Source organism: Trachemys scripta, chromosome 2 (assembly GCF_013100865.1).
Source record: "Trachemys scripta elegans isolate TJP31775 chromosome 2, CAS_Tse_1.0, whole genome shotgun sequence".
Lineage (NCBI taxonomy): Eukaryota > Metazoa > Chordata > Testudines > Emydidae > Trachemys > Trachemys scripta.
The window spans coordinates 143,521,057-143,540,924 of NC_048299.1; the positions used below are offsets into that span (position 1 = coordinate 143,521,057).

Genomic DNA, 19,868 nt, shown 5'->3' on the forward strand with positions numbered 1-19,868 from the left:
TGGCAGGGGAAGCTGCCCCTCACTGGGGTCGGAGACCAGCAGCAGACGGAGATCAGATGCGAGATGATCGGGGAGCAGGGCAGGAGCTGCAGAGGAGGCGGCTCTCGAGCCCACAGTGCCAGCAGGAGAATGGTTTCAGCAGATGCCCAGGAAACCGAAAAACCTCTGGCAACCCCCATCCCTTATCTCCAGCCCCTCCCTGCCCCATGCCACACTCTGCAGTCTGCACACTGCACAAAAACTTCCCCAGAGCATTCTGCCTCGGGCCAGGACCATTACGGGTGCATTCCCAGTCCCCATAGCTGTCGGACCCCCCTCCCAACCCCCGCTCTCATCCCAACACACACACACACACACACACACTTCCACGCCACTTTAGCCCACCTGCAGGGGCAGTTCTGAAGAGATGCTGCCACGGGGAGCAGAAGTGAGGACATAATGATGGTTTCCTAAGGCCTGGCCTCTTCCTCTTTCCTAGGGGTATGTCTACACTACGAAATTAGGTCGATTTTATAGAAGTCGATTTTTTAGAAATCCATTTGATACAGTCGATTGTGTGTGTCCCCGCTAAGCGCATTAAGTCGGCGGTGTGTATCCACAGTACCGAGGCTAGCGTTGACTTCTGGAGCGTTGCACTGTGGGTAGCTATCCCACAGTTCCCGCAGTCTCCGCCACCCATTGGAATTCTGGTTGAGCTCCCAATGCCTGATGGGGCAAAAACATTGTCGCGGGTGGTTCTGGGTACTTATCGTCAGGCCTCCCTCCCTCCCTCCCTACATGAAAGCAACGGCAAAAAATCGTTTCTCGCCTTTTTTCCTGGGTTATCTGTGCAGACGACATACCACGGCAAGCATGGAGCCCGCTCAGCTCATTGTCACCGTATGTCTCCTGGGTGCTGCTGGCAGAGGCGGTACTGCAGTGCTACACAGCAGCATCCCCTTGCCTTGCCTTGCGGACAGCAGACGGTGCAATACGACTGCTAACCATCGTTGTCCCGTGGGTGCTCCTGGCCGACCTCGGTTAGGTTGGTCGGGGGCACCTGGACATAAATGGGAGAGACTCCCGGTCATTCTCTTCTTTAAGTTTCGTCTAATGGAGATTCAGTCCTGCCTGGAATATCATGCCAGCGGGAGGCTTCTGCCTCAGGCTGCTCTCCCAGCCGGTAGCATCACGCGATCGCGCCTACCCCAGCCTACCCCTTGCTCCCATAGCTCATGAAGCCTGGACAGTAGTAAGAGCAGTTCAGCTATAGGCCGAGCAAGTGCAGAATGGTGGTAGAATGTGCCTTTGGACGTTTAAAATCTCACTGGCGCTGTTTGCTGACTAGGCTGTTTGCGATTAGAATAGGGTTACCATACGTCCGGTTTTTCCCGGACATGTCCGGCTTTTCGGCACTCAAACCCCCGTCCGGGGGGAATTGCCAAAAAGCCGAACATGTCCGGGAAAATGCCGGCCGGGCACTTCCCCTCCCGCGGCTACTCTGCTCCTCCCCTGACTCTTCAGCTCTGTTTAAGAGCCGAGCTGCCCGAGCGCTATCGGCTTCGGGCAGGCCCCTTGCCTCCGGACCCTGCGCCGCCGGAGCTCGGGAGGGGAAGTGCCCGGCTGGGGGCGCAGGGTCCGGAGGCAAGGGGGCTGCCTGAAGCCCAAGCGCTACCAGCTCCACGGTTTTCCGGGCAGCCTCCAGACCCTGCGCCCCCAGCTGGGCGCTTCCCCTCCCGGGCTCCAGCTGCGCTGGGGAAGCGCCGGCCGGGGGCGCAGGGTCTGGGGGCTGCCTGGCAAACCGTGAAGCCGGTAGCGCTCGGGCAGCCCTTTCCGCGTGGCTGGGAGTGGGAGGGAGGAGGGGGCGGAGTTAGGGTGGGGTTGGGGTGGGGGAGGGGCGGAGTTGGGGCAGGGCTGGGGTGGGAACTGGGCGGGGCCAGGACCCCGTGGAGGGTCCTCTTTTTTTATTTGTTAAGTATGGTAACCCTAGATTAGAAGAGCACACTGAGGCGCGCTGCGCATCACAGAGGCTTTGAAAACCAGTTTCATGACTGGCCAGACTTCGGTGTGACAGCTCGCCACGGTGGCCAAACAGGAAATGAAATTCAAAAGTTCGCGGGGCTTTTCCTGTCTACCTGACCAGTGCATCAGAGTTGAGAGTGCTGTCCACAGCGGTCACAATGGAGCACTCTGGGATAGCTCCCGGAGGCCAATACCGTCGAATTGCATCCACACTACCCCAAATTCAACCCAGCAAGGTCGATTACAGCGCTAATCCCCTCCTTGGGGAGGAGTACAGAAATTGATTTTAAGAACCCTTTAAGTCAACAAAAATGGCTTCGTCGTGTGGACGGGTACAGGGTTAAATCCATCTAACACTGCTAAATTCGACCTAACCTCATAGTGTAGACCAGGGCTAAGAAAGGGGTGGCCTGGAGTTGAGAGTGCTGGACTGGCAACCAGGCGCACCAAGATCCGATCCTGATGCTGACACACACTCAGGGTTCCTTAGTCTTTGTGCCTCAGGTTCCCCTCTGTGAAGCCAAGATGATACTTACAACCCTACTTCACTGGCAGGTCGGGACATCCGAAGTGGTTTATGAACACTGAGTTCTTCTGATGGAAGGTGCTGCCATTTGCCCAGTGCCCAAATACCACAATGATGGGCACTTAGAAACACATGTAAGGAGTTCAGGCTGGCATAACCAGCCACTCAGCAGGTGCCCAGATTGCTGTTTCTAAACTCCGAGGAGCGCATCTGTAAAGATAACAGAGCTGCGTCTCTGCTGAATAATTGATGTTTTTATTTCAGCTCCCACTGAAAAGAGAACCGACCTCAATCCGTCCGTCTGTCAGAGCCAGCCTCTCTTTTCATTGCATGCAAGGCGATGCGACAATGCTTCGGTACGGGGGGGCTGCCTGGAAGTGATAAGGGCATATCAATCACATCTGCCATCGACGGAGCTCAGAGACCTTGGTAAGCATTGATTAGCCAGCCAACGTCCCTGTGCAAAGGAAGGTAGACAGGTACCGTTATACTGGTTTTACTGAGGGGGAAACTGAGGCACAGAGCGCAAGGCTAATATTTTTCAAAGCATCCAGTGCTCTGGGTACCCAGCTTGCTACACTTCAGATGTCCAAAATGGAGGCAGGCCAAAAGCTCTTAGGTAAGTCCCTTGCCTGAGACATCCCAGGACATCAGTGGAAGAGCAAGGAACTCCCAATTCCCTGCTCTGAGCCACTAGATTTCACTCTCTCTGGAAATATTGATCTCCCACTGCTGTCTGAAATTCAGTCTGACAGTAATGAGGACTGTCTCTTGAGTCAGGCCATTCAGTTGTTCGTGGCTTCACACCAGGCAGAGAGCCAGGGGCTGGCTTTAGCCAATCAAGCCCTAGGACCTCGCCTCACATTCGCATGGTCTCACCTTAGGCTGTGTGAGCCCTTTGCAAGTGGTTCTGCTGCCAGGCCACCATGCAGGGCATATCAGCCACACGAGTGAGTATGACACTTTCAGGAAAGGGCAGAGTTCGGATTGCAGTTACCTGTCGTCAGGGCAATTTGGAGCCTGGGTGGCTTCCATCCACACCCTGCACTTCCATGTGAATAGGGGTTTAAAGCAAACCTGCTCGCTCCTTCCCCCAGCCTCTGTCCCCTCCCTCTGGCTGCAACCCAGCACTCCAGCAAAACGCCTTTGACTTCTGGGGGCATCAGGATGGTGCAAAGATCACAGTACAGGAGCTTGTGTGGAGACAGCAGCCTCTCTTAAGCTCCAGCTGGAACAGCACCTGGACTTGCCTCCTCCTTCAGCTTTTCCTAGTCTGAGTAGTTCAGTGTGATTGGCCCAAGATGCCAGGGGAGACGCCCAGCTGGTAGGGAAGCAGCTGCCAAGCATGTGCCACTTATCCCATCAGTCATTCCCACCAGCCTGGCTCACCGCCGGCACAGAACCCCTCCCAACGGACACAGGCACCGGCAAAGTTAAGAAAGCCAAGCCACCAAAGTGGGGAGATTCAGCCAGCTCCCACTCGCACCCCAGCACGTCTCTATACCATTCTAGTCACCCTGCTCGCAGACAAGCTGCTGCGCTGCACAGAACGTGCGTCCTGGATCCCAGCAGGCTAGCTGCAGTGGGATGCGACGCATGATTCAACAGACCAAAGGGGCTCTGTGTTACCAAAGTGATTTGAGTAGTTCGGAGCCAGCTGCAGACAGATGGCTGTGGAGTCACATTTTTTAAAGCACGTCATAACTACAAACGTGACAAGCTGGATTTTATTTTTAAATTACGGATTTTTCCAGCTAAGCAAAGTCAGGCTCGCTTAGGCTGGTGGCTCACAATGAATTCACCAGTGTGTCCCTAGAGGGCTGTGGGCTCGGCTGCCAGAGAGACGGGACACTAACAGGTTTCCTAGGAGTCACCCCACGGGCTCCTGCCAAAAAGACATCGGGGCATCTCAGGCTTGGAGAAGAGAGCAGAGGTAGCAAAGCCAACAGGTGAATCTGAGAGCCTGGGATAACGGCTAAGACGTGTCCCAGCGCAGAGGATCGAATAGAATTCAGAAGAGGGGATTTGGGACTCAGGACCCCTAGGTAAGTGTCTTCATGACTGTGCCACTGATTCAAGCCCAGTGAGCCCACGCTGGGGCAGAGTCGGGAGCCGGAAGGAAGTCCCTTATCTTGGTCCGTAGCCATCTCCCCAGCGCTTCCTTTCTACACGTCAAGCTGTTTTCTAGGTGGACCAGGCTCCACACATCACACCCAATACACCATCTGCAGTGGAGAAAACCAGAGACGTGCACCAAAGGGGGGGGGGGAGCAACTCAGGTTTCTGAGAGCTGGTGAGATGTTGACACATTGCAGCTGCTGAATCACCACTCCTGGCAGATGGTCGACGTGTCCCCATCTGCCCCCCCCCCCACGCAGCCGAGCCAGAGGGTGAGATTCTATGGCTGGCAAGTTTGGGGGGGTGGATTTGTGCACACACGGAGCGGAAGGAAAAGCTAAAGTCTTTCTTGCAGGAGAGCGCCCATCAACCAAGTAAGGCCTGGAGGGATCGGACAGGGAACAAGACGCAAAGGGACACCAGAGTCAGAGCAGCTGTCGGGCTAGAAGAGAGGAGGTTTGGTACCAGTCAAGTCCCAGCACTGGGCAGACTTGAGAGGAATCAGCCTGGATCCAGTCTGAGCGAGCGCTCTTCCATCTACTGACCCCATCACAGACTGCTCATGGGACCCTCTGCCTAGCCTGACTGACGATTTTACGGGGCCCCAACAACTGGGCCATCAATTGCCTGCTAAGTGGTAGGTGGGGGAGACAACAGAGGAGGAAACTGACTTTCATGGCTTCACTTCCAGAAGAGAACATAAGAGCGGCCACACTGGGTCAGACCAAAGGTCCATCTAGCTCAGTATCCTGTCTTCCGACAGCGGCCAATGCCAGGTGCCCCAGAGGGAATGAACAGAACAGGGAATCATCAAGTGATCCATCCCCTGTCGCCCATTCCCAGCTTCTGGCAAACAAACAAACAAGAGGGGTGGCCGCAGGGCTGCTGAGGTTATGGTTCCCAAACCTTCCCATCCCTTGTCTTGCTTTAAACAGGTTCCTGCTCCACCAGGGTTGAGAAGTGACAGGGAATCTGGGCAGGGGGAGGCATGACCCATATGGCCTGCCCTGTGCCACACATGGCACCCGCAGTGCAGCATCTGTTCCTCCACGTGACAAGCGCCTCATCACTGCCCATCAATAATGCACAGTGCTTCCTCTTTTGTTGTCAGCTTTACCGGCTGGTTCATTATTTATAGGCATGGGCTAATTCCACCTGACAGGTGCACCTGTTCCTGGGAACCTTGGCCCAGCAAGATACCACCTAGGTCAGAACTAGACAAAAGGAGACACATCCCAAGAGCCTCCACCACAAATGCACACTTCCTAAACTTCTGCTGGGTGTCACGAGTCTGCCGATCTCATGCACAGTGGCTCTCCGATGCAGGCATTTGTTACACCCATGCCCTGGCATCCAAGTACATTTCTAAGGACCTGTTGGAACAGAGATTCCAAAGCTTTTCAACAAAAAGCCAGATTCCTTTCTGGTGGAACTCCATTGGCTTCAGAGAATTTGGCTCAAGCAATCCAGGATTCACTTTGCTCACCACTGAAATGCAGCCACCTCTGGAGTGGAAGTCGGCAGCTGTTTAATATGACTCAGTGTATCCATGATGTACCACATGACGAACTGGAGTGTAGAAGGGTTCGGCCAGGTTTGGCCCTCTTCAGGGCGGCGGGGAACCAGACCGCCTCGCTACGTCTGTCGGGTTATCTTGGGGGAGAACTAGCCTGGCTGTAGGGTTTCACCCCCGCGGCAATGGTAGAGACCAACAAACAGTACTATTCCGCAGACCCAGGCCCTAGTTCAGGGCGGGGCAGTCAAGAGTCTTTGGCTCAGGCCCTTAGGCAGGGGCTGAGCAAACAAATGAGGTCAGGAGGCCGAGGCCCTGGCTCTGAAGGGCCTGGGAGAGGGGGAGAAGCCACGCGCATGTTGGGTGGCAGGGGGGACGCAGGCCCACCCACTTCACTGCGTCCCAGCCCGGGCCCTAGCCGCGGCAGAAGACCTGCTGCTGAGTCAGTGGGGATCCCGGCCACAACACACTGACATCGGCTCTAGGGCTGCTGCAACCAGACCAGGGTCGGCTGCCCCCGGGCTACTTCCTACCTCCCCCTCTAGAGGTACCTGCGTCCGGGCGGTGTCCTCCAAGGGATCCAGCACCCTGGGCTCCTCCAGGTAACCGGCGAGCGGCAGGCTTGGCAGCTCCTCTGGGTAGCTTGCCACAGGCAGGCTTAACTGCTTCTCCGGGGCCTGGTCGGCCTCAGGCCTCGGCTGGTCTGGCCAGTCCTTGGGTCGGTCACAGACTGCAGGAGTCTCCACACCGGGAGCTAGGCCACAGGCATCTGGCGTCTCCGGCGGCCAGGTCTCTAGTGAGCTCTGGGGTTGGGCTTTTGTACTTCTTGTCCTGCACCTTGACCTCTGGGGGGGCGGGCGCAGGCTCTGCCCACTTTGGCGGCCAGAGGGGCTCGTCCCTCTCCAGGGCGGCAGGGAACCAGACCGCCTCGCTACATGGAGCCATTCCAGAGCAGACCGCAAAGGACGAGAGATTTGGAGGAGCTGGGCAGGGCCACGCTGCAGAAGAAATGGCGACGGGGAGAACTAGAAATGCATAAAGGGATGTTCTAAAGACGACAGGGACCAATTATTCTCATTAGTGGCTGAAGACAGAACAAGCAGGGATCGGCTCAGAGTTGCAGCAGGGGAAATGTAGGTTAAATGTTACACAAAACTCACCAATCCTTTGCCCTTCTCCTAAGCCCTCTTGGGACAGAATCTCCCAGGGCTTTGGCGACATTAACTAGTTAATAACCCTCAGCTGTCCTGCAAGCTGGGTATTCTCCTCATTATACAGATGGGGAAACCGAGGCACAGAGCTTCAGTAACAAAACTCACCCCGCAGATCAGTGGCAGAGCTGTGAAGAGAACCGGGAGTCCTCTCTCCTGTCCTAACCACGCAGAAACTCCCTTCTGAAGCAAGGAACAGAACCCAGGAGTCCTGTCTCCTAGCCCATGCTGTGTTTGCTAGGCAACTCCCAGACAGACAGCTGACTTTCCCTCCCCAGTTTATCATCTGAGCGGCCTTAAGCCCGTGTCCTTTCGGCTTTCTTCCTTCCATCAACCAAACTGGTCCTGCTTCTCAGATCCCCATGGAAAATGCTAAATGGGGAGCAATTGCAAACACCAGCATGGGAGAAAGAACTATACGGGGGATTTGGGGAGTTTTGCTAGCCTCCGTTAGGTCCAGCACCTACTGGGAATATAATTCACAATGCTGTCACCTATCAGATACAAGGGAGACCCTCGCTAGTCAATGGAACAAGCTGCCAAGGGCGGTCCTGAACTCCCAGTCTCCGGAGGCATTCGGCACTCAACTAGCCCCCCCTTTTTATCCAGTACTAGGTAGGGCTGGCTTTGTGACACCATGAACTCCATTGCTGGCTCTCATGTATGCCAGGGGTACTGCTCCGAGCTCGACACTCCTCTCGAATGCCCGTGGAGCCCTGCCCACAACCCGTCTCCTCTTAAGGGAGCGATTTGCTTTGGAACCTCAGAACATCCAGTGTTCCACCTCACAGACAACAGGAAGGGCAGCAGTGAGGCCCGGGGCTAAGACCCCAGGGTCGTTGCTAAGGGAAGGGGGAGAACGTAGATCATAAGAACGGCCACACTGGGTCAGACCAAAGGTCCATCTAGCCCAGTATCCTGGCTATTGACAGTGGCCAATGCCAGGTGCCCTAGAGGGAATGAACAGAACAGGTCATCATCAAGTGATGATGTCGCCCATTCTCAGCTTCCGGCAAGCAGAGGCTAGGGAGAAGAGGTTCTGGAAGCAGGCATGTGTCTCCTTGTCTGGCTTCAGTGAATACCGTTGGCTGGGGAAGGCTTTGTGAGATTTCAGCTCCCCAAAGCCTGCAGAGAGCAAGTAGCATGCGCTGCTTCCCAAGGAAGGGGCAGGGATGCGCGGCTAGGTAGAGGGCAGATTCTTATGGGCTGCACTGAGCCGGAACTCACTTCTATCACTGCCACCACAATACTGGCTATGGCCTCTCACTGCCCAGGACCAAGGGCTCTGGTTTCCCTTCTTCCAAAGGCTGTCCAAGCTTCTCTGCACTTGCAAGGACTCTCTGTAACAACTACCATCTGCTATTCCCTGACTTCACCTCATCCTAGATCACCTACCCACCCCGTCCCCTCCACCTGGCCATCACTCCTGACTTTCTTCCACCTCCAAAACAATGTCTCAATCCGCTTGATGTCAAACTGCCCCTGAAACCACCTGTCCCATCATGCATTCTGCCCCCCAACACTCCCGCATTCCCCCAGTTTTGCATCCTGCTGCACCAGCTTGTGCCCACGGACTGTTGCTCATTGGGGTAGGCACCCTACTGACTTGGCACTGCCTACCTACTGTGCCAGACCGCCCCTGCTTGCTTCATGTCTAAACAGCTCATAAAATCTCCAGCAGTGTGCAGCTATCCGGCCTATTATCAGGGCAGGAGAGGGAATGGGGCAATGGGAGGTGGGAACCGGAGCTGTTTACTCATAACTGACAAAGCAATTACAGGAGCTAAAATTAAAAGCACTCTGGAGGAGCCCAGCCGGGATGTCAAAAGCAAGCACAGAGGTTGGAAACGGAGCACAGGGGCTTTGCATTAGCACCTGGGTGTGGCATTCTACCTTCTGCTGCAGGTCTGCAACCCCATTCATTGTCGGGTTGGAATTTCTTCACGAGATCCACTCTGAGCTCCTTTCTAGAACCAGCCCGCAGAGCACCAGGGTTTTGCAGTGCAATTGCACCATCGGCCTCTAAGCGTGGGTGGTTCAAAAGGTTACCATTCATCTGAACTGGCATCCTAAATACACCATCCCCCACCACTAGATTTGGGATATTCAAAACCTCCAGTGCTGGGTCAGGTCCTAAATGGACCTGTTTTCCACAGCTAGCTTGGATGCAGTCCACGATTGGAAGTTGTCCCGCAAAATCAGCCTGTGGGATTTTAGGGCGCTTGAACCCACACTTCAAACCCCATTCCAGGCCCACACCCCTCCTCCTCAGTCCTTGTTTGCTAGCCCTGTTAGATCAACCTGGGATCGGGAAGTCAAGACCTTTGCAAAAGGTCTCTGGTAGTAAAGATCCGCCCTCCGTTACCATCCTGCCTTGGAGTGGGACAGCTCAGAGTCTGGCTCTTCATTTGGGAGCGTAGTTAACAGGTCTACCAAGTGCTGCTGCAGGCACACGGCTATTTTTAGGCACTAGCAGGAGCACAACGAGCATGTATATATCCACCCATGCTGGGGATGACACCTGAGCCAGAGTGTAAGCACCCCATAAATCACTCAAGCCAGCAGATCTGATGGATACACACAGGGGCAGAGGCCATGGGAGTACCAAGGTGCTATTTTTGTAGCATGATTTTTAAAGGGTGGAACCTGCACTTTAAGTCACTGGGAACCAGGTTAATTCCCCGCTCAATAGTGATCGCTAACTAGTGTGAAAGTGGGGAGGAGAAGGGACAAAGGGTTCTGCAGGAATGGGAGGTTGCTGAGCTAAGACATGCTGGGCTGCAGGATCTGAGGCAGGAGGGGAACAAGTCAAGGGGGGTCAGAGTAAAGGAGAAAAAGGACAGGGCAGAATAAAGGGTGTGGTGGTGGGGGGGAATAGGATTTAAAGAAGAGACATTGACTAGAAAATGAAAGGGAAGGTAGAGTCAGATACTGGGGGGGTGGGGTGATATACAAACTTGGCAGGGCAAGTGGAAGAGGGGGTAACCCAGAGAAGGGGAGGGGCAAGCAGGAGGGGGAGCATGAAGATCAGTACCAGGAGGGTGGTAAATAAGTGGAGCACCCAATCTTCAGTGGGATCCCAGCAATCACCCCAGGAGGCTGCCCCCTGTCTAGAAACAGGAGGGAGGGAGCTGGGGCGGTTACAGCAGCACTCGGCAAATACAGGAGGGTCGAACAAAGTCGAGCAGGGGCTGATCACTTGCAAACCACACAGTGCCGGGCTGCAGAGAGCTTTAACTCCACTGGCAAAGCTCCCAGCTCAGGAGCCGCTTCCCTCCCCGCTGGGGAACAACCCTACCTGCAAGAAAGAGACCGAGCTTCTCGGCCAGCTGGTAGGCTCCAGGTGACACAAACAGAACCAGGACCCTCCAGCTAAGCTGGAAGGCTGGAAAAGTCCCTAGATGCTGTCTTTTAATAGAGCAACACGAGGGTCAGGTGACCTGTAGGCCTTAAAGTTACACACACCCCAGGACGGCGATCCATGCCCAAAACAAGGCCCCTTCCTATTTCACAGGGGGCTGCTCAGCATCTTAATATTAATGCTTTATATATATATATATATATCCTCTCCCTCGCAGGCTCATCAGCAAATCATCAGGCATGGGGGACCACATTGGAACGAGCGAGGACATCTAGGAAAATGACCCCAGTTATCTGCAAAGCATCCTCGTCTACGCCAGTACCTGATCTGCTAGTATGACTGCTAGTGCCGATTGGACCTACCTTTCAGCACCATAGCGAAGCATGAGCAAGACCACTAGCAGTTAAGCCGTGCTTCTCCCTGTGAGAAGGGATCAGTGGCTAACAATCCATTGCCCTGTATAATCTGATCTTGTTAGGTCACCAGTTCATAGCCAGCCCAGATCAGCAGTGACTGATGGGCATTCAATGGCTGCTCGGTGACCTACATAAAATAAGGTGGAAGGGGTAAATTATGATTTGGGGCAAAAGCCCCCCCACACACACACACACAACATTTTGATGAAATTTTTTCGATCAGCTTGGGGGACGGAGGGGCTGTGAGCCCAGTTCCTTGGGGGTGGGTATATACAGCACAAAGACCACAACTCGGGTACCGATTTCTTCCCTTACCCATTGGAAAGTCTCAGTAGCCAAGGGATGACCAAGCCCTGGAGACCCATCTCCCCTCCACTCCCTGCAAGTCTCTCTCCAGAGCTGAGAGGTGCTGGTGGGGGAATACCCAGGCTGCACCTGTTTTGGAAGGTAACTAGAGGGATCAGGCCCCAGGGCTGCCCTGCCATCAGCTAGTGGGAATGTGGGGTGTGTAAGGACAGGGAAGAAAGGGAATAGGAATTGGAGAGAGAACAGAGGGATGGAGGGAGGGGGATCCAAGATTTGCAGAGAGCCTGGGAAGGTCCATGCAGTGGAAGGAGAACAGGAGCGGGTCAGAGTAAAGGGGAGGAGTGGGTGGAAAGGGGGATCTCAGAGCATGGGGGAGGTAAAGAGGGGCAAGTGACCAGTGGTGGTGGGAGGGTGAAGGGGGAGCATGGAACAAGGGAGCGGGGCAGGGGGATAAGGTGGGAAGGTCAAAGTGCAGTGGATCAGGAGGGGAAAAGGGAAGGAGATGGGGTGGGCAGCTGGGTGGAGGTAGGAGAGGGGGCTGAGGCAATGGGACAGGAGGGGAGTCGGAGGCCCCTCGGGATCCTGTCCCTGGTCAGTGTCCTTGGCTTCCCCCCAGACTCCTGCCCCTCTAGGATCCAGCCCCATGGCAGGGTTTCAGTGCTTCTCCCCACAGCGACGGAGGGGATGATCCTGCCCCCCACACCCCTGTCCCCCAGGGCTCTCTCAAGGCAGCCTTTAGGGGCACGTTGTCCTGGGGTCTCTCCGCAGACCCCCGCCTTGGACACTGCCACTGGGCATGGGGCAGGGAATGCACACACACACACACACCCCCGCACACACACACACAACCCCGGACCCCTCCCCTGCACCCAGCCTCTCCACCGGCCCCCCACCCAACTTCCCCTGCCTGGGCGCCCCCCGACCCGTTGGGGGGGGGGGGGGGCAGGGGCAACTGTCCACGGTGCCCGAGCGTCTCCCCTTCCCCGGCCGGGCCATGCCCCGCCGCAGCCCGATGCCAGGCGGCCCCCGCTACCTGCATCGTTCGTTTCTGCTGCTGCTGCTGCGGGGAGCCTGCCCGGGACCGCAGCTCCGAGCCGCCTCCAGCCCCACCGCCAGCGGGACTCAGCGCCGGGACTCCGGGCCAGCGCTCAGCCCCCGCCCAGCGCCGAGCCAGCCCCTTAACCCCCTCGTCCCCGGCCCTCCCAAACCGCCGGTCCCGGAACGCAACGCCCCCCCCCCCCATCCCCATACAGCCCGCACTGCAGAGTCCGGAGCGAGGGAGAGGGGGAGGATGGAGAGACACGGGTGCTGGGGCAGGGGAGGTGTGGATGGGGAGGGACGGACAGATAGAGCCGTGGGGATGGAGAAACCGATGGATGGATACATAGAGAGGTGTGTATGGGGACGGCGAGATAGAGAGATGGAGCCACGGGGAAGGATAGATGTGCCTGGAGCTTGGCAGGGTTAGCTAGGTGTGTATGGGGTTAGCTAGGTGTGTATGGGGATGGATGGATGAACAGACTATGTATATGGAGATAGGTAGGTGTATATGAGGAAAGATAGATGCATATGGGGATGGATGGATAAATGGGTGTCTATGGGGATGCATAGATGTATATGGGGATGGATGGATAGATAGATGTCTATGGGGATGGATAGATGTATATGGGGATGAATGGATAGGTGTCTATGGGGACGGATAGATGTATATGGGGATGGATGGATAGACAGATCTCTATGGGGATGCATAGATGTATATGGGGATGGATGGATAGATAGGTGTCTACAGGGATGTATAGAAAGTTGTGTATGGAAATAGGTAGGGATGGATAGATGTATATGGGGAGGGATCGATATGTGTATGGGGATAGGATAGATGTGTATGGGGATGTTTAGATAGATAGATGTGGGTATGGGAATGGATAGATGTGAATGGAGATAGGTAGGGATAGATAGATGTGTATAGAGATGGATAGACATATGGGGATGGATGGTTAGAAAAGAGATGTGTATGGGGATAGGATAGATGTGTATGGAGATAGGTAGATGTATATGGGGATAGATCGATGTATATGGGGATGGATGGATAGATGGGTGTCTATGGGGATGCATAGAAAGATGTGTATGGAGATAGGTAGGTGTCTATAGGGATGGATGGATATATGGATAGATGTATATGGGAATGGATGGCTAGATAAGAGATGCGTATGGGAATAGAAGGATAGATGTGTATTGGATAGATAGACAGATGGCTTATCTCAGGCTGTATAATTCACAGGCATAACCCTTTCACTCACTCCCATCTCTTGCTCACCTCCTTATCCCTTCCATCCCATGGGTCACAGTGCTCTTACCTCCACCCCACTCTCAACCCCTCCCCTCTTTCTGCCAGGCTCCTGGGTCGCCCTTACCCCTTTCCATGCCCCATGGCTTTGCAGAACACACACCCTGAGCATGGGATATGGCCCCTGTGCTGGCTATCTCTCCCGCCCTTATGCACGTGGTGAGCCAGTGGACAGTCTGTCCTAAGGCAAAGGGGGTGGTGTACAGGGTCATAGGTGCTGGAACTAGAAGTACGGGGTGTGCTGCAGCACCCCCTGTCTTGAAGTAATTTCCATCATACACAGGGTTTGCAGTTTGTTTCAGTGGCTCTCAGCACAGTTGTTCCAGCACCCCTGTCCAGGGTGAACACTTTGGGGAGGCAGGGCTGGCTTTGGAGCAGACACGCCCTTCAGGGTACCTGGCCATCAGGTGAATGCCTTTCCTCTCAGGGGAGCGATGGCATTCAGATCCCTTCCCCCTCACGGGATGGGCATGGTGGCCGAGCGCATGGCTCATTCCTTCAGAATGCATGATACTCACTTCTTTCTCTTTGTGGGCAGGAGAAGCAGCACCTTCCATGAAGGCAGGGGCCCTTCCTGTGAGGGGACCAGGACAGGTGCCCCTTCCTTCAGAGCCTGAGATGAGGAGGGAGGTTTGGATGCTGATGGACCTGGAGGAGTCTGAGCTCCCAGGCCGGAGGTGATGGGAACTCAGGAGCAGCATCTTCAGAGAATGCAAGAGGCACAATCAACCAAATCCAATGCTCGGCCAAATCCATCGAATTTGGCCCATTATGGCTTGAGCAAGGCTTCAGCTGTGAGCATTGGAGGAGGGTTTTTTCCCTCATTTGCTGCTATAGATTAATGGTGCCCTGTGGCTCCATTCTGCACTGTAAAAGAGGAGCTAACAAACCTTCCTCCCCCTGCCCCCTGTGTCTGTATTGTCCACTGAGAACTCGGCAGGGCACGACCACTCTCTCTTGATGTGTCTATACAGAGCCCAGCATGATGGGGCCTGCAGATGCTCCTGAAATTCAGTTAACAATAAAGATGCCGAGATCTTTTATGTGGTGGGTGCAATTCACCGAGCACCTCCTGGGACTGGAAATATAAGACTTGGCAGGCCGAACTGAGCAGTCAGCGAAGGCACAAAATACCAGTGTTCAAAAAACAGCCCAGGGAATCTTTTGTTCTGCCGACTGCACGTTGCTTGGCACCGCCTCCCTCATTAATCCACCCATCCCCCCCTCCCCCCATGCCCTCGTTTGCACTGGGTAAACAGCTCCTAATAGCACCTTTGCCCTTTCATTCAAACAATGGCGTCTGGGCCCCAAAAGAAGGTTGAGAGCCACTGAGGGCCCGAGTATACTGGTTGCGAGGCCAAAATATTACAGCCCTTAAGACAAGCGTGTTTATTTTCCCTTCCCATCCACTTGTAACTCCTCAGAGGCAGGCATGAGAGGGTTTTGCAGGCCACATCCTCAGCTGGTGTTAATCAGCGAAGCTCCATTTACATCAATTCACACCAGCTGTGGAGCTGACCCTGTTTGTTGCTTCATCGCAGCCTTTTGGTTTTGAACCAGTCTGTTGTTGTTGGTTTCACCCACATCTAAACGTCTCCCAAAACATGTTGCTTTTTGATCCAATTTCACACAGAGAAAAAGGAAAGGAAGCATTTTGAAAACATCCCAATGGCTCGTTTCCACATTTATGGAATGGAACAGCTCCAAAAGGCATTTCAAAAATGAAATTCACTGGGGTTTTTTGAATATCATAAAACAGTTTTTTAAAAGCTCAGAATTGGAACGCAGTGGTTAGATTTTATCTCAACAAAAGGACAGGCAATGAATTCCCCCCCCCCCTCCAGAATGGGCCTGTTGACTTCCGTGAGACTGAAAATTAAGCATGTGCTTAAGTGAGCCGGGTCTGAAAACTTTAACCCCAGGGGGATAAACGGTAATGAACAATCCAATAGAAAAGCCAAGTGGTCTGTAGCAATGTCAGGTCCATGGGCTGATCTGATGAGTACAATAGAGGCTCAGCACCGTGCAGGATTCCACTCATTGTAGAGTGGTGCAAACAAAAATCAAACCCTAAGATCTTCGCTCTTTAGAAAATGTTTGGTTTTGTAAAAATTCAAAACTGCGGAATTTCCCATGAGACAGAAAATCCAGAGAGAGAGTTTACAATTGAAAGACTCTACAGAGCTAGTCAATGGACTCAAGTGTGGTGTAGTTGTGGACTACAAAATCAAGGGAGCTGGGTGCTAGCCCTGCCTCCATTCCAGACCTAATCCAGTTTGGAGGGTGGTATTTGTGGTGACACGTTGCTTCAGTTTAATATCAGATCATGCAAGTATTCTCTCAATCTGGCCTGAGAGTAGGAGAACAAACTCCCTGACCAGCTGTGATCCTAAATGCATGCACCTCTGAAAGCCTTTAGAAGCACTTAGCGCCAAATTTACAATGGCATTTAGGCACCTGACCAAAGCACCAGGGTTTTCAAAATCCAACCCTTCTTACTTTGCCTGCGAGTGCTATGAGATGGATAAAGACACCTCCTCTTCCTTATGTTCTCAGTGTTACATGATGAAAACATATGAGCTCACTGGGATCTGGCAACCCTATTGTATTTATTTGGACTGAGAGCTATAATTGCATTCTGAGGCTCCCTCTATGACAGCAAGTAGCAGCTGTTTGTGATCTGCGTAAGTATCTGTTGATGAAGCAGACATAGGGAAGTGTATCGGTAGGAAAGGAGTCCCAGGTCAGTGCAGTGGGACTAGGAAGTGAATCTTTATCCCTCTGTTCTGGAGAGAGGGATTAGAATAAGAAATTGAACACAGTTTGCATTAATAGCAAAGCAACTTGGTCTGATAGTAACAGCAAGGATCTCAAAGAGTTTACAGCAAGGACCTCAAAGTGTTTACTAGCCCCATTTTACCAAGGGGGAAATGGAGGCAGGGAGAGAAGAAATGACATGCTAAGGTTCTATGGCAGATCTGGGACCAGAACCCAGTCATCTCAAGTGAGGGCCACACTCAAAGGGCTAAGATAGTTTGTTACGCACTAACCTAGATCTGTAATTAATACTTTGCGCTGTCTTGGGGGGTCTAGAAAGCAGGGCCCTGTTGTGTTGTGTGCTGTACAGACACACAACAAAGGTCTGGTCTGAAAAGCTGCCAATCTGAGTGCAAGACTAGACAGACAACAGTTGGATAGACACAGGGGGAGCACAAGGAAACAAGGAAATGACAGTGCCCTGTGGGATAAGTAATGGTCACAACACACCCACTGCCTAATCACTAGCAAACTGTAGCGCATTGCTGCTCTTTAAGCCATAGTAACTGGTGGTTTTAGTGCTAGAGGTCCTCAGTTCAGCCCCCAGTGTATCGCAGCCGTTGCATAAGTATCGCCGCAGAAGAAGGCTGGAAGGAGGACAGTAAAATGGCCTTGCTGCGGATACGAACAAGCAACCTTTCCTATGCGTGGAAGAAAGCATTCTGCCTCTTGATTCATTTCTTTAAACTGAACGGAACTAGTCGAATTGAGCCAAACTTTGATTGAAAAAAGAAAAGAGGGAAAAAGCCCATTTTCCCAATTCCCCCCAGTTTTTTCAAGTAGCTGATTGACATTTTTCAAGTTTGCAAATTTCCATCGAAATTTCTAATTTCGTCAGGAAAAATTTTCAGCTCAAATGCCCCAAACTATTTTCATTCCCATTTTTCAATCAGCTCTAACCTTTCATTTGGTCTTTTTCTCCTTCTCCTCTTAGCTATTTTCTCCTCATCAGGCTGGCGCTTTTGAACTATCTTAGCATCCAAGGCCTTGATTGAGCCAAGCACTTAACTTTAAGTATGTGAATGGGCCTGTTGACCTCGGTGGGACTGAAAATGAAGCACGTGCTTAAGTGAATTGGGGCTGAAAACTTTAACATAAAGTGGATGAAAGGTAAGGAACAATCAGACAGAAAAGCCAGGAGGTCCATAGCAATTTCAGGTCCAGGCACTGATCTGATAAGTAGATATGCTCAGAACAGCTCAGAATTCTGCTCATCCCAGATGATGCAAACAAACATCAGATCCTAAGATCTTTACTCAGCTCTACAGCTGGGTTATATTATTCCCGGTGACTAAATTATTGGATGACTTACGCCCTGTTTTTCTGATCAAGAACCATTCTCCGATGGATCAGGATTCCTGTGAATAAATCCAGTATCATTTTGCATCCACCAAATAGTCCTCACAAACAGACTTTTACCTAGAGGATGTTTGTAACCAGTTGCTCCCTAAGTCACATGGTAACCTTCTCTGCTCCCTAACTGAATGACTGAAACTTTTCAAACAGGAAGATAGTGAATGACACCCTTTCCGGTGAGAATTTTTATTGTCAATATGTGAAAGCTTCCGGTTCAGCAATGAATAGACCATTTGCCCGGCTACTCAGATACAACGAAAAAACCATATCTCAAACTTATATAGCACTCTTCATCAGTAGATCTCAAAGCGCTTTACAAAGGATGTCGGTATCATTGTCCCCTTTTTACAGAAGGGGAAACCGAGGCACGGAGTGGCTAAGCGGCGTGCCCCAGGTCACCAAGCAGGCCAATGGCAGGGCCATCTAGATCTGAGTCTCAATCCAGCGCTCTAACCACTGCAGCTACCAGCACAGCTGATTTGCTGCAGCTAATCACAAAGATATTCACCAGCCCATTGTTCAGTCAGCTGTACCCAGGCAAAATGCTCAATGACTGGCAGGGGGAGTTTTGCCTGAGTAGTAAGGACCGTGCAGCATCTGGGTAAAGGAGCTTGGAATTTGGTCCAGGGTGTTAGAATCAGGTTCCTGGGCAGAGATGCCTTAGAAGTAGGCCGGGGAGCTGCTCGCATGCTCAAAGAGATGGTCACAACCCCCAAACGCCTGACCTGCCCCTTTATTGCCATTCTCAGTGCTCTTCAGCGCCACCTGCTGGAAGGGTTAAAGAGCAACTTTGTGCCCAGCTGGTACCCAGACGCCAGTCCCAGCTGTGCAACACTGGGGCGTCATTTGGGACAGTTAGCCCACAGGGTGTCACCATTTGCTCCTGATCTCAGCCTGCCAAACCCGGGGCAGGGTCTTATTTTTACTTACCCTGTCTTCAAACATCTTCTTATGGGGGACTGATGGACGATTGTCAATCAATGTGCAGCGGAGGCGGGAGTCACTGGACAGCCAGGGGTAGGTGGCGGGCAGATCCAGAGTCAGCCGCGGCCGTTCAAAGCGTCGCTGATGCTGACTGCAGATCTACAGTTATTCCCATCTGGTTCCTCTTGCCGTGCCACGTACAAGATGCAAATAGGGACAGAGAGATCCTGGCAGCTGCTTTTGTCTTTGTTCAAACATCCCCGACAAAGGAACCATCCCTATGCCAACTTTACCTTTCGGGCCATTATTCCCTCTCTGTGACATGCAACACGGCCAGCCTACAGCTGCTAGTTTCCATGGAAACAGAACCCATAGCATCCCCCTTCCCTCTTGCTCGCTCTTTTTTAAGGAAGCCAATTAACGTAAAATAAAAATCCCTTTAAAAACGGGACTGGAACTAGCCACTTCCTAGCATCCAGGGGAAAACTTAAAGGGGAAGTTCTCCACTTCCAGGCTCTGGAGGGAGAAAGACCTGGGCTCTGGGGCCCAGGAGAGCCCAGCAAGTCTATTTTAGGTGCTTATCTGCCCCCGCTCCATTGTTGTTTTATCCACACAACACACCTGTGGAGCAAGGCGGTGCTGTTATGCCCATTGTACAGGTGGGGACCCGAGGCACAGAGTCCTGCAGGACGTCTATGGCAGAACAGGGAGTTGAATATGGGTCTCCCAAGTACTAGCCCAATGCCCTAATCTTTCCTCCGAAAGAGCCTGGCATCACAGGAGATCCCTGCAAACAGATCCCTGTGCTTTGGGTGGCTGCATGCTGCCCTAACTGACCCCTGCAAATAGATCCCTGTGCGGTGTCACCGGAAATTCCCACCAACAGATCTCTGGACTATGACAAAGGAGATCCCTGGCGGCGTTTCTCTTGTTTACTGCATCAGAAGAGATCTCCTGTTTGTTGCATCTTAGGAG

The 19,868-nt window shown here is 52.9% G+C and overlaps 1 protein-coding gene across 2 annotated transcripts in view; it reads right to left on the reverse strand.

The window, feature by feature from the left end:
- KCNIP3 (potassium voltage-gated channel interacting protein 3) overlaps positions 1 to 19,266 on the reverse strand; it is an 87,435-nt gene extending 68,169 nt beyond the window's left edge. Inside the window, exon 1 of one of the 2 annotated variants that reach the window (XM_034761718.1) lies at positions 18,900 to 19,266. In XM_034761718.1, the coding sequence (XP_034617609.1) occupies positions 18,900 to 18,914 (15 nt within the window). In that variant the 5' untranslated portion in view covers positions 18,915 to 19,266. Of the gene's footprint in view, positions 1 to 12,485; positions 12,555 to 18,899 lie in introns of those variants that run through there. The other variant, XM_034761719.1, reaches the window with a different exon arrangement.
- Positions 19,267 to 19,868: the final 602 nt, after the last annotated feature.